Below are 12,970 nucleotides of genomic sequence, written 5' to 3' on the forward strand. Positions count from 1 at the left end.
AGTTGCATCTCAAAAATATACTGAATGAAAAAAGCCAGACCAAAAAGGTACCCACATGAAATTCTTAAATAGACAAAACTGACATATGAGGACAGAAATCAGAACAATGGTTGCAACAGGGGGCGCGGTAGCCTGGGACAGGTCAGAGATAACTTTCTAGGGTGATAGTAATTTTTCATATTTTGACTATAGTATTGGTTATATAGGTACCTGTTGGTCACACCTCAACATATGACTCATTGTGTAATTCACTGAATGTAAATTTTACCTCAATTAGAAGTTTATTGTGTGCCAGTTTGTTGTATCCTAGGTGTAATTTTACTTGATTCTCATAACATCCCCTCCCCACTGCTAGATTAGGAAAGAATAGTTTAACAATGGAGAATTATATATTTCCTTCATTCAGTGAAAGATATTTAGTGGGTGCTTGCTGCTATGTGCCAGGCACTGTGCTAGGCACTAGGTATGTAGTAAAAATCAAGTAGAGAATGTCCCTTCCCTTCTGAACTTAAATAAAACTAAGATGGCAAATTAAAGCAATGGTTATAAAGAAGAGAATGGGTTTTATGAGAAGGAGTAATGAGAAAACTATTGCAGTGTTTTGACTTGGGGGGAATGGGATTTCAGGGAAGTCTTCTGTGATAAGGATATATATAAGTTAACAAGGCTAGCCTAAGAATGAAAGCAGATGAACTCTGGCAGAGGGAGGAATATATGAGAAAGCCCTAAGGCAGGGGAAATAGTTGTATGCTAGGCAAAGCACATAATTGATGGGACACTTTTTTAGTGGCCTTTCTAATAATTGCACCAGGACAAGAGGCACAAACCAGGCATACGGTCACCTGACTTACGGCTTATTAGCTACTTCTACAGTGATTCTAGCAGAAGGCCAACATTCCAGGAATACAGTGAATGGAAAAGTAGTGAATATGAGGTGTTGAAGTGGGAGAAGAATTTAGAGGCCAGGTCATTTAGGAGCTTGTGGGCTGGATTATTTTGGTTTTAATTCTGGGTGTAAAAGAAATTTCACTTATTTTAATTGAAGTGTTTTAAGCAAACAAGTGTCATGATCTGATTTACAATTTAAAAAGATCCCCAGGCTGGTGTGTGGAGCATGGTTAAATAACTTGACAAATGGTACATAGCCAGGAAATGGCAAAGCTTAAAAATCCCTCATTTAGAATAAGTGATGATCCTATTACACCTGGGATGATTAGCCACCTTACAGCAGATCATCCAGCCCCAGTCAAGCCTTCAGATGACTATGGCTCTCACATTTGGAATGCAGCCTCATGAGAGATTTGAAAGAGAACTGCCTGAATAGATTGCTCCCAAATTCCTGACTCATAGAAACTGTGAGGATTATATTTACTTTTAAGCCACTAAATTTGAGGTAATTTGTTATGCAGTAATAGAAAATATAGATTATTTATTTCATTTCTATAAAGGGTGTTCTTTCTTAGGTATAAAGGATTAACTTTGTAACTTTATTTTGAAAGCCAGGAAAATATGTAACAGAAGTTTCTGAATAGAAATAGATGCTATTGGTTCTAAGAAAAAGAAAAACGTAAATGAGGAAGAAATCAGAAAAACAGAATTAATTCATATTTTGTAAAAGCCATCTACCACATTCCCATCCATTAGAAAATACCCTTTTGAAATACAAATAAAATTTAATTAATAAGAATATAAAATACACAAAGATGAAATTCATTTAAAATTCTTTATAGTCTGGATGCTGTGCATATATTGATGTATCATCTACCAAAGACATGTCTATCTATAGAGATATATAAAAACTATGTATATTGTAGTTTACCACAGAACCACAAACAGGCCCTCATTGTGAATATTCATGAATTAAAATTTATCGATGTATTTCTCCTGTTAATCATTTCTTCTCTACGTTACAATTGAAACCTTAATCTTTGATTCAGTACAGTAGCACCCTAGGATGACTATAAATATTTTAATTCACTCACTTTGAATTTCATACATCTTAAATTTTGGAGTTAAGACCTAGACTGAACTCAGTCACACGCCTATTTCTTTCTTCAAGGCTTAAAGTTTAAAATTAACTGACTAGCATCACAAAAGGAGTGAAAACCAGAGTTTAATCTTCAAACATGCTTATTTTTTTCTGGTAATAGGCATCGGTGTTTGTGCTTTAGTTCTAAAGTTTACCATAGTAATGCTTAAAATATACATAATAATAATAATCCAGCTTTTAGGATAGAGTGAGGACCAGAGGTGGAGAGGTTCAAAAACAAAACAAAACAAAACAAAACAAAACAGAACTCTGTTCTGTGTATGGATGACTTTAGTGAAGATATAGCTCAGCCCTGCCATTTCTCTTTTCTGTGTCAGATGTTACTTTTCTGCCCAAGATCGTCAGATGACAGACTTTCTTTAATAGGAGCTTTAAAAATTATGGCTGAACATTAAGAAGTCTTCTACAAAGACAGCCAGCTTTGTTGTCTCATGCAGTGGTCATTTGTTACCCACTTTTAGCTTCTTGAATTCATAAAATATCCTGCTTGGTTGAGGGTGATTTGATTCCTGTTTTATTTTAATTTTTATATACTGTTAACTAATAGTTACCATATGTGAAGAAATTCTGTTTATTTCTTGCTTCCAAGGAAGGAATTCAAAGTGTTTTTCACTCCTTTTTATCTCTGTGGAAGTCTTTTCAGAAATTGCTGAAGGTCTCCTGTTTTAGTTCTTCAGGTTAGAAGCACGGAGTAAACCTTGGGTAGACAACTTCAGAACTGAAGGTCATTCTGACATAAAAGCATCAGCCTAAAAATGGCCTAGCTTCACCTTAAATTATATTATAGTTCTCTCTAAGTCCAACCACATCCACTTCTGTCTAGGGTTGCTTTTGAGCTACAACAGCAAGACTGAGTCATTGTGATAGATGGTATGACCCACAAAACCTAAAATCTTCATTATGTGGTCCTTTACCTCAAAAGTTTGCCAACCCCTGAATTAGATTCTGAAGTGTTTGTGAAAGGAGTTCTCTCTTATACTCTTCACCCATCTTACACTGAGACAAATTTTGCCTCGGTCAATGATCTTTAATGATAACCTCAATCCTCCTCTCTTCATCCCATATTCACCCTAGAGAGGTATAGACCCAAAGTTTGTATAATGGGCCATGGAAAGCTCTATTATAATCTTACCTCAAGGGCTTTTGACTTTTGTGAGAATATGTGATTTAAAATAATTCACTTTATGCGGGCTTTTTTTTTTTTAGCACTTTACTACTTTACCGTGTATTCAGAATTCTCAAAACATAATCAGCTCTAATCATACAACATGGCTCCCTTGTTGACATTAGCCAAACTTCTAACTGGTTCATATTATGTACTGAGAAGAAGGAGAGTGAAAAGTCATTTCTCTATTGGCTTAATTCTAGGGAAGAAAAACAGATATTCAACCTTTTTGCAAAGGCACAGGGCAAGAGTGGCTGCAGGGGATGTGGGATACCCTAGGAAGCACAAAAACTGCCCCTCTCCCCTACCAGAGAGTAGAAATGGAAGACCAAAAGCCCTATTAGAGGCTGTCCCATCCTGGAGAGAGAAAGGTTTTTTTTTTTTTTTTCCTTAAGATTTTGTTTATTTATTCATGAGAGGCACAGAGAGAGAGAGACAGAGACAGAGACAGAGACATTGGCAAAGGGAAAAGCAGGCTCCACTCAGGAAGCCCGATATGGGACTCCATCCTGGGACTCTGGGATCACACCTTGAGGCAAAGGCAGACGCCCAACCGCTGAGCCACCCAGACATCCAGAGAAGGGTATTTTTATAACTCATCTATCCAGAAGGAATGTCCTTTATTTCCCATGAAGTCAGTTTATGTACTAGAGATAGCTTTGAATGTGGGTGATGATTAGAAACTGCAGTTAATCTCCTGAATCCTACAGACCCACTGTAGAGTTTGAAGCTGAAGAATGGCATAATCAGACATTTACTTTTTATTTAAATTTAATATATTTTTGGGATCCCTGGGTGGCGCAACGGTTTGGCGCCTGCCTTTGGCCCAGGGCGCGATCCTGGAGTCCCGGGATCGAATCCCACATCGGGCTCCCAGTGCATGGAGCCTGCTTCTCCCTCTGCCTGTGTGTCTGCCTCTCTCTCTCTCTCTCTCTCTCTCTCTCCCTCTCTCTCTGTGACTATCATAAATAAAAAAAAAATTAATATATTTTTCACAGTAATATGAAAGATGAGATAACACAAACTAAAGCTAAATTAGCAGACCAGAGTTTAAAGAATGTTATGGTAGTCCAGCTGAGAAATCATGAACGTCAGTGCTAAAGTTGGGGTAGTGAGGATGGAGACTAGGAATTGGCCATATTAAGGAGTTTCTTTATATTGCCTGGAGAACCATTCTGCTGCCTGAGGATGAATGAACAAAGGTAATTAGAGTAGGCCTGGCATCTCTAAAGCAACTACCAGCATTGAAGCCTGAGACTTATGATCTACTTCTGCCCTGCTGAATGAATGAATGCTCACTCTGGGACTTTTGCCCAGCTTTGTAGTTTGACCTAAGAACACACACTGAGTGTGTAAACTGGTACTCAGGGTTATCTGGCTCCTGATATCTCAAACCATTTTAGTAACTCCTTATTGTCAAATAATTCCACTTTCATTTTCTTTGCTTGTTTCAAACCAATCCTTCATATTGATCTTTTGCTCTATTTTGAAATTGACTTTGATAATGTAATCTTTGACTTCTACCACACAAAACTAGAAATGTATAATCAGGGGCTAAGAAAGTTAAAGCTCACTCTCACTTTGTGAACAAAATAATCCTTCATTGCTGGGATCCTGGGAAAATCAGGAAACTAACCAACCATTCTGTTCTCTGGTTAGATAAAGGCTTTCAGAAATCTAGAAGAACCTTGGCAGAGTTAGTAAGATACCTCAAAATGGACTCAAATGGATCACACATAAGCTTATTACATTCAAATCCTTTTACAAACATCATAGCAAGTCAATAAATTAGATTTTAATAAATCTAAATAGGAAGCTTTAGCTTCAGCCATTAGGATCACACACACATTTGAGACATAATAAACATACATTTGGGACATTATTGGCAGGAAATGAGTTCTATGAGAGGAATTATGAATAAGTACATTTCTTTTGAAGATTATGAACATTATTTTACATGACTTATCAAGTGAGAAGTTTCACATTTGTTAGGTTTCAGAGTCTTCTTAACTAAAACTCAGGAACCAGATCACCTTTAAATATGCCATCAATCATTTAGAGCTTAGAACAGGCGCCAGGAAAATAGTCTTTATCAACATATTTCTTAGATCCTGTCTATGGTGGGAAATCCTAATCTTTATACAACTAACTACAACTACTAGCTTTGGAGGTATAGGCCCAAATGATGGACTCAAACAAATGTGTTTACTCATTCATCTGGTAAATATTATATACTTTATGTACTCAGACTATATTTTGGCAATAAATTTAAGAATACATGTAACCCAGCCCTACCCTAAGAAAAGTATAGTCTGGTTAGAAACGAATAATATAATAAAAGATTGTAAGTATGCACTGGAAATTATGGAGCACCAAAGATGGTGTACCTAAGAGTGGAAGGTAGAGAAGGGTTTCCTACACAAGAAAGGACCGAGCCGTGTAGGAGAATGAACATAAGCCCGATAAAGATGTTTGGGAAATAGAGTGGGGTGGAGGAGAGTAATAGCGTTTCAGGGCAGCAAGGGTAGCAAGGAAGAATAACCCATAAAATAATTTTGATAAAGTATAAGCAGCTTGATGTTGCTAGTGTGACAAAAGTCAGTAAAACAGAATGAGAATGGAGAGGTCAGCATAGGTCATGTTTAAGGTTTCTCAAGTTTTATAAGCTACAGAATCTTTCTCAGTAAAATTTATTTCTGAGCCCCAATATATTATTGCAAGAAAATCAGTGAATAGAAACCTTTATAGATAAATAAAACATTTTTCACTACTTGTGTCTGAGCAGTTTGAGAATCACTTCAATAAGGAGGTGAGAAAGCAGCAACAAATGCATAGGGAAGTGAAGTGGTCAGATTTGAATTTTCACTCCATGACTTGGGCCACAAGGTAGAGAGTATGTTTAATGATGCTGGAAGTGGTAGACCACTGAAGATAATTAGTACCTGACAGAGGAAAAAGCTGGCTTTGAGAAGCAAGTGATGGTGTAACTGGCACAGGGGGGATGACTTATTGTATCTAATACGTGAGGTAGGAGACGTTAAGGTTAACTCTCACAATCTCAGCTTATGTAACTGGATTGGAGCCCACAGGAAACATGTTCAATTTATACATAATGTGTTAGATTGTGAGGCAGGGATACAAATGGTGAATTTAGCAGTGAGCAGAAAATTGGACAAGAGGAAATCTGAAGCTCAGAAGAGAAGTAGAAATCAGATACACACCTGGGAATCATCATTATCATCATCACCATAATCACAGATACTGTTTAAGGAGTGCTTTAAAGTGCTGATAGGTACCATCTCATGTTACCTTGACGACACCACTATAAGGTAAGCGTTAACAAGAAGTTAAGGTCCAGAGAGACTGAGTATCATACTCACGATCATATAATTAGGAAGTGGCAAGCTTAGGGTAGGGACTTAGGTCTATCTGGCTTAAAATGCCTGTTCAACCATCACCACCCAAGAGATGGTTATCTCCAAGGAAGTATGCAGAGCACTGAATCTCAAGAGGAGGGGCAGAACATTTCAGAGAGTACCAGGAGGGGAAGAATGGGTAGCTGAAAAGACATGTTCAATATTTCTGCTCAGATATTGAACACATACACATTCAAAGGCCAGACATGTAGGTAAATGGGTGAAGAATTTGGGCCTCCAGCAAAAAAAAGTCATGGAAGAAATAGGTACATTACAGGGTGCTTCACTTAATTAAAGGTATTCAAATTTAAGATTTTACTTCTAAAAAAAACTCATAATCCTGACAACACAAAAACATCCTCCATTAGAATGACTACTGCCTTTTAGTTTGGCCTATCTTTACTAATTATCTCTACACAAACTACAGAACAAAAACAATATTTTATAAAGGGAAATAAGCATGAGATGAAGGAAAAAAAAAACACTTTGTAGAGTGCTGACTCTTAAAAAGTGTCCCAACATAGAGAATTTTTATATTTTTAGTAAGAATGAATTAAAAGACATAGCTCATTATGTAGTTCAGTGGTCCATACACCAAGAAACATGGGTTAAATTCCTCCTAAATAGTGCTAAGGAAATGTTTACCCATCTGAAATAATTTGAGAAGCTTCCTTTGATATGTTAATGAGAACCTGTGTTGGGTTTCTTAAGACCAAAGATAGTGTCTAACTGCCTTCTCACAGTTGACTATTATTTTTTAAATACTTAACTTTTAGGATGCCTTTTTAGGATGCTTATAATTTATTTCATAACACTTTGGAATTCTCAGTATGATACTATATATGTGCCAGTTAGTGTAACCTTTAAATCTAGGAGCTGTCCAGGAATGCACACACCAGGGTAGTCAGCCGGCACTATATTCAAAATGGCCATACTCCAGAGATGGCAACTCCAAGTCCTTTTGATCTAGGTAGATTTGTCCACACTCAACACTTACTTATCAAAATTACTATAAAAAGTTGGTCTTTATTGATGAACTCATGTCTGGTTAATCACTATTGTGGGTGTTTTAATGGGCTCCCTTTGATTAAAATAAAGGCTTAGGGATATGTGGATTAGCTAATATAATTAAACACTTCTTACTCTTGATGTAACTCTATGAAAGATTTCATTGAAGCCTATATCCAGCATGTCTTAGAGATGGGACCCACAGTTTTATCTCATTATTCTGTCTCCAGACATTAGAGTAGGAGGATTTCTGATTGCATCATGCTCACTAAAGGGCCCAGAAGACTGCTTCAAAAATGTTGCTATGTCTACCTCAAGTGAATGTTGCACACAAAGTGTGGTCAAAGTATCTAAAATGTCAAAGACTTAGGATTTTCACTGAGTTTATAAAACAGGTTTCTTCCTGATATGCTAATAAGTATCTAAAAAAATATATAGCTGTGTGATAGAATCTGGACTTGATGTTCTTTCATTATAATCTGATAGCTTCTTTGTGGGAAAGAAGCTATCTCAGCATTTCAAACTTCTTGGGTGGCTACTATTGTCTAACAAAAAAAAAAAAAAAGAGAGAGAGAGAGAGAGATTTGCCAAATTTGGCTTCCATCAGTTAAAAAGCATGTTATGAAGTTTTTAATATGATAAATCATTTCATAGTCTTTTAGAAAGAAGCATCTATATATTTTGTGATTTAGAAAAACATACTCTCAATATGTTTCCAAAATAATCTTTGTTTTCTGCAAAACAGTAGGACCAAAAATAGTTTATATGGTTCAAAAAAAATTGCATAGTTCTTCACAAAGTCTTCACAAACACATTTCAGTGATAATATGAACATTTCAACCAGGGTTGAAGTTACACAGATATCCAAGGGCAATGACCCTTTATGAGAGAGTTTCAAATATAATGAAGCAATTTATCATTAAATTTTTAAATGTATTTTGAGAGATTTAAGAAAGCGCATTTGATTCCTTATTTTGCTATTAGTGATTGACTCAATAGCTTAAATATTTGAATACCTCATACATTAAACAATAAATTATTTCAGCTTGTTTCTATCCTAATTCAAAAGAAATACTCAGTAGTGAGATAATTGAGTCAATTAGATTCCAACAAGCAGTTCAGAGAAAGACCCCAATATGACACTTCAAAACTACTCTGGATATCAGCACCAAATTCCAGTTTTCACACAAACTAGCCATGACAACTCTCAGAGGTAGTACCAAATAACTTGTTCATCAAGAAGTACTCTCATGTGTTTCTATTTTACCAAATGTGGAATACTAAAGCATCAATCAAAAGTTACTAAGGAAGTCAAAGATAGAATTCTGGTCAATTATAAAATGCCCACAGCAGCAATGGGGTCCTACACACTGTAGCCAGTGATCAATATTTTGCCTTTTTAAAATACTTTCCTGGAGTTTATACTGATCATTCGTTTATACAGATGACACATTTTGTATTTTCTCTTTCTTTTAAATCATTAATCCCAAATGTAGTCAGACAGGTATAGCTTTCATATACTGCTATTTCACATATAAAATGAAGTAGGATGAATTTAGTGATAAAATATATGATTCTTTTCCCCATAAATTTGATATCGTTAAACATGACTAAAAATAAAATCCCAGCGTTCACATTTTTCCCTTCTAGTCACAATGCTAGTGAATTGTCCTAGGCTTGCAGAATCATCTATTCAGAGCCAGAAAAGCAAAATTAACATAGCATAAGAGAAAATCAATAATTTCTCAGTTTCTCATCATTGCTACCCCCTCCCAAAAGCTCTTCCCTATAAGCATCAATAACTGTAGCAGCAAAAATTATCATAGGCTATCTGGAACAGATCTACTATGGTCCCCAAACCACATGGAATCTATTGTGTAGTTAATTACCTGGGGAGACTATTTTTTTTTTCTAAGCCCATACCAGCTATTTCTTTTAATCAGAAAAGTAAAACTAGACTTGTCTTGTCTTTGACATTCAAAATATTTGCAAATATCAAAAAGACATCTCCATGAAAACAACAACATTGAAAGGCTAGGAAAGGCAAAATGGCCAAGAAGAATGTAATTTTTTGAGACCAGTTTCTGAATACTATTACCAATTAGACCTATATAATATGGTAGTCACTGGCTGCATGTAGTCAGTGAGCACTTGAAATGTAGCTAGTCTAAATCTTGAGATGTATTGTAAGTATAAAATACACATCAATTCTGAAGACTTAATAAAGATATTATGAAATATTGCAATAACACTTAAAAATATTAATTATATGTTGAAATGGTCATCTCTTGGGTATACTGAGTCACATATACTATTAAAATTAATTTCATCTGTTTCTTTTCATTTTTAATGTCGCTGATAAAATATTATAATTGCATATGTAACTTGCCTTTGTGGCTTACATTATATTTCTATTGGACAGGAATGATTTAGACAATAATCACTTTAATATGTAATAAACCTTGAGAAAAATTCTACCATTTGATCATCTGGCTTAGAATTTGTAAAAACTTTGCCATATACTATGAAACAATCTTAAAAGCATATTTCCTACTGAAGATCAGGTAGTTTTCCATATTGTAATGAGTGTTTGGAGTGTAAACAATGACAAAAAAGGGGCTTTTGGTGGGAAAAAAGAAAACAAAAAACAACCAACAAAACAAAAACTAACTATGGGCTTGAGCTAACTCTAGTTTGATTTTTTTCTGATTTCCAGACCCAATAAATAATCTGACCTCATGAGGAAAAGCTCTTCTTTTCTGCATGGAGTTCCAAGAACAAATAGTTCAAGAATTGTGAATAGATGTTAACAAGCAAATGGGCCTTTCTAAGAGATGTGAAGCCCTGCCCAGGTAAACAGCCAAAAAAGTAAGGGTGAGTGAGATAAGTAATTTAGTAATTCCTAAGGGTTTACAGTCTCATCTTCTCTCCCTCTCTACTTCCTTCCCATCACTTCCCCTCTCCTTCCTAGCTTGAGCCAGTGTTGACTCCCACTTTCTCTGCTGTTGGTTATTTTGTCCATTTCTTCCTCCTCTTCTAATTCCTGCTGGCATCTTGCTCAACCTTTCTCCTTTCTCCTTTCTTCCTTTTCCCATTTAATTTTTTTTTTAAATTATGATACATAGTCATAAAAAGGAAAAAAAAAAAAACCAAAACATTCAAATACATGAAAGTTCTTTTTACTTCCACAGGGCCCTTTACAGGGTAGGGTTTTTAATTGTTTTTGTTTGGTCCTTCAGGGTTAGTTAACTCTCACTGGGGCTCTCCCTCTGGCCTAGACCAATATGGTTCAAGAAGAAATCTTCATTTAGAATCACCTAAGCAGATTCCTAGGCCCTAACTACCCAGATCCAAAATCAGATTCTTTGGGCTGTAATCAGCAGTCTTAGGAACACAGGTTAGCAAAATAGACTATCCATAATTCTTGACATTGATATGTTCTACATATATCTAATTTATCAAAAGAACTTACTGAAAAGTACATTCATTTTTTTATTGGTTTGTTTGTTTTTAATGACAGCTTCTGGGAAAGAAAGGAAGTTCAACTATTAGCTTTAGTAGTTGACAATAAAAAAGTTGAGAAAACAGGCCCAGATTAATCAGCAAATGTTATCAAGGCAATGTTTACCAGAATTCCTTTGAGATTGCATTAAATTTATTTAAGATTGCTAGTATGGGTTTCTTATATTCAGAGTAGTTTAATAAAGAAAGCTGATAGTCATTTCTGAAAAAAACATCGTCCTTCAACTCAATTCAATTTGTATGAATGGGACCTATACTTCTACATACTGCTCAAAGTGACTATGCAATTCAAGAATCTCAGTACTGGTTGAATATCAAAATGGTTTTTGGTGAAGTAAAACTTTTTGAAAAGCATTAAATCTAGTGTTGCTTTTACCTAACACTCTCTTCAATTAGGGGTAGATTTTCACGATCTATGTTATACTCTTAAGCAATTTATAGTTGACTTTTAGGAATCAGTGTGTTAATAAAGTAGACCAAAACCCAGGCAATTCTATTTACAATTAGGATAATGAATCAAAATGTGTGCTTTTGATGTTCCAAAACTTTGAACTCACAGAGCTTTGATAAAATGTTAATAAACATATTTTTACTCTTACAAACAGCCTCTCAATCCCCAGGAAATTAAACCAAGGGAATGTATTTCTGGTCTAGATTAGGCAATACTTTTATTTAAAAACTAATGAAATAATTTTATTTAAAAGAATAATTGTCAGAAGTTCATTTTATATAGAATGTTTAGATTATCAATAATAAATTTATGTCAAAACATAAACACACAAATAGAATAACTACCAGTCATACCTTATTATGTGTCTGAGTCTGTCCAACCAGTATGAGGATGTTGGATGAGATGATAGACAGGCAGAAGTTAATTAGAATTATAGATCTTTCAGAGCGTATGTACCTAGCCAGAAAGAGAGAGAGAGAGAGTGTCCAACTTTAAAATTCAACAGAAAGATGAAGAATTCCATATTATGCAAATTGGTAAAATTCATCCAGAAAAGGAATCACTAAAATATATCCTTTATAGAAGAAAATATATGAATTTTTTTAATAAAGATTATTCTTAGAGACTCAATTTTATAGTGACATGGCATGTTCTAGAGTCCTTTAGGATAATTTTATTTTCTTTCAACATTAGTATGAACAACATGGCATTTCTGAAAGAGTCAAGGTTGTACATCTGCTATCAATATAATACTTTTTACTAAAAATATAAAATTTCTTGGAAATACAATTACTATAATTACCATTATATATATGTTTATTATCATATAAAAATCAATAGAAACCAAAAGGAAAAATCCCACACAGATTCTCATGTATCTCTTTGTATACTAGAAAGCAACCATTACTTCCACGAAACCATGAACACTCATCCACCATTTCAAACACTCAAATATTTTTAAATAATTTATTACTCTTTATATTATTATTTTCCTAACAAACTGCTCCAAAAAAAAAAGGAAAGAAAAAAAAATGAATCTCATTTCCAAAAATTAGTCCAACCCACAAATGATAATTCATTAGGCTGGAAAATTACTTGGTGTCTGCCATATTTTATCCTTATGAATAAGTGTTTATATACAGTCTGCTATATAATTTTTAAGTGCATCAAGAATGTAAGCTATTGAGACAACTGCTCAGAATCCAATGTTCTACCAGTTGTTTACCCTGAAAGGGTAACAGTGATTTTGTTTTACTGTACCCTGTGGTAAATCACTGACTGACAGTAACAAAAAGACATACTTGTACTTGCTGTGTATTTGAGACTGTTCAATTTGTATTAGTACATGGAATCACTTT

The 12,970-nt window shown here is 34.9% G+C and overlaps 1 protein-coding gene across 5 annotated transcripts in view; it reads right to left on the reverse strand.

Annotated features, from left to right (window-relative positions):
• Positions 1 to 12,970, reverse strand: part of ADGRB3 (adhesion G protein-coupled receptor B3) — a 715,781-nt gene that overhangs the window by 140,655 nt on the left and 562,156 nt on the right. For all 5 annotated transcript variants that reach the window (XM_072832455.1, XM_072832460.1, XM_072832459.1 and 2 more), the window contains one exon: positions 11,966 to 12,068. In XM_072832455.1, coding sequence (XP_072688556.1) covers positions 11,966 to 12,068 — 103 coding nt within the window. The remainder of the gene's footprint in view (positions 1 to 11,965; positions 12,069 to 12,970) is intronic.

Source organism: Canis lupus, chromosome 7 (genome assembly GCF_048164855.1).
Source record: "Canis lupus baileyi chromosome 7, mCanLup2.hap1, whole genome shotgun sequence".
Classification (NCBI taxonomy): Eukaryota; Metazoa; Chordata; class Mammalia; order Carnivora; family Canidae; genus Canis; species Canis lupus.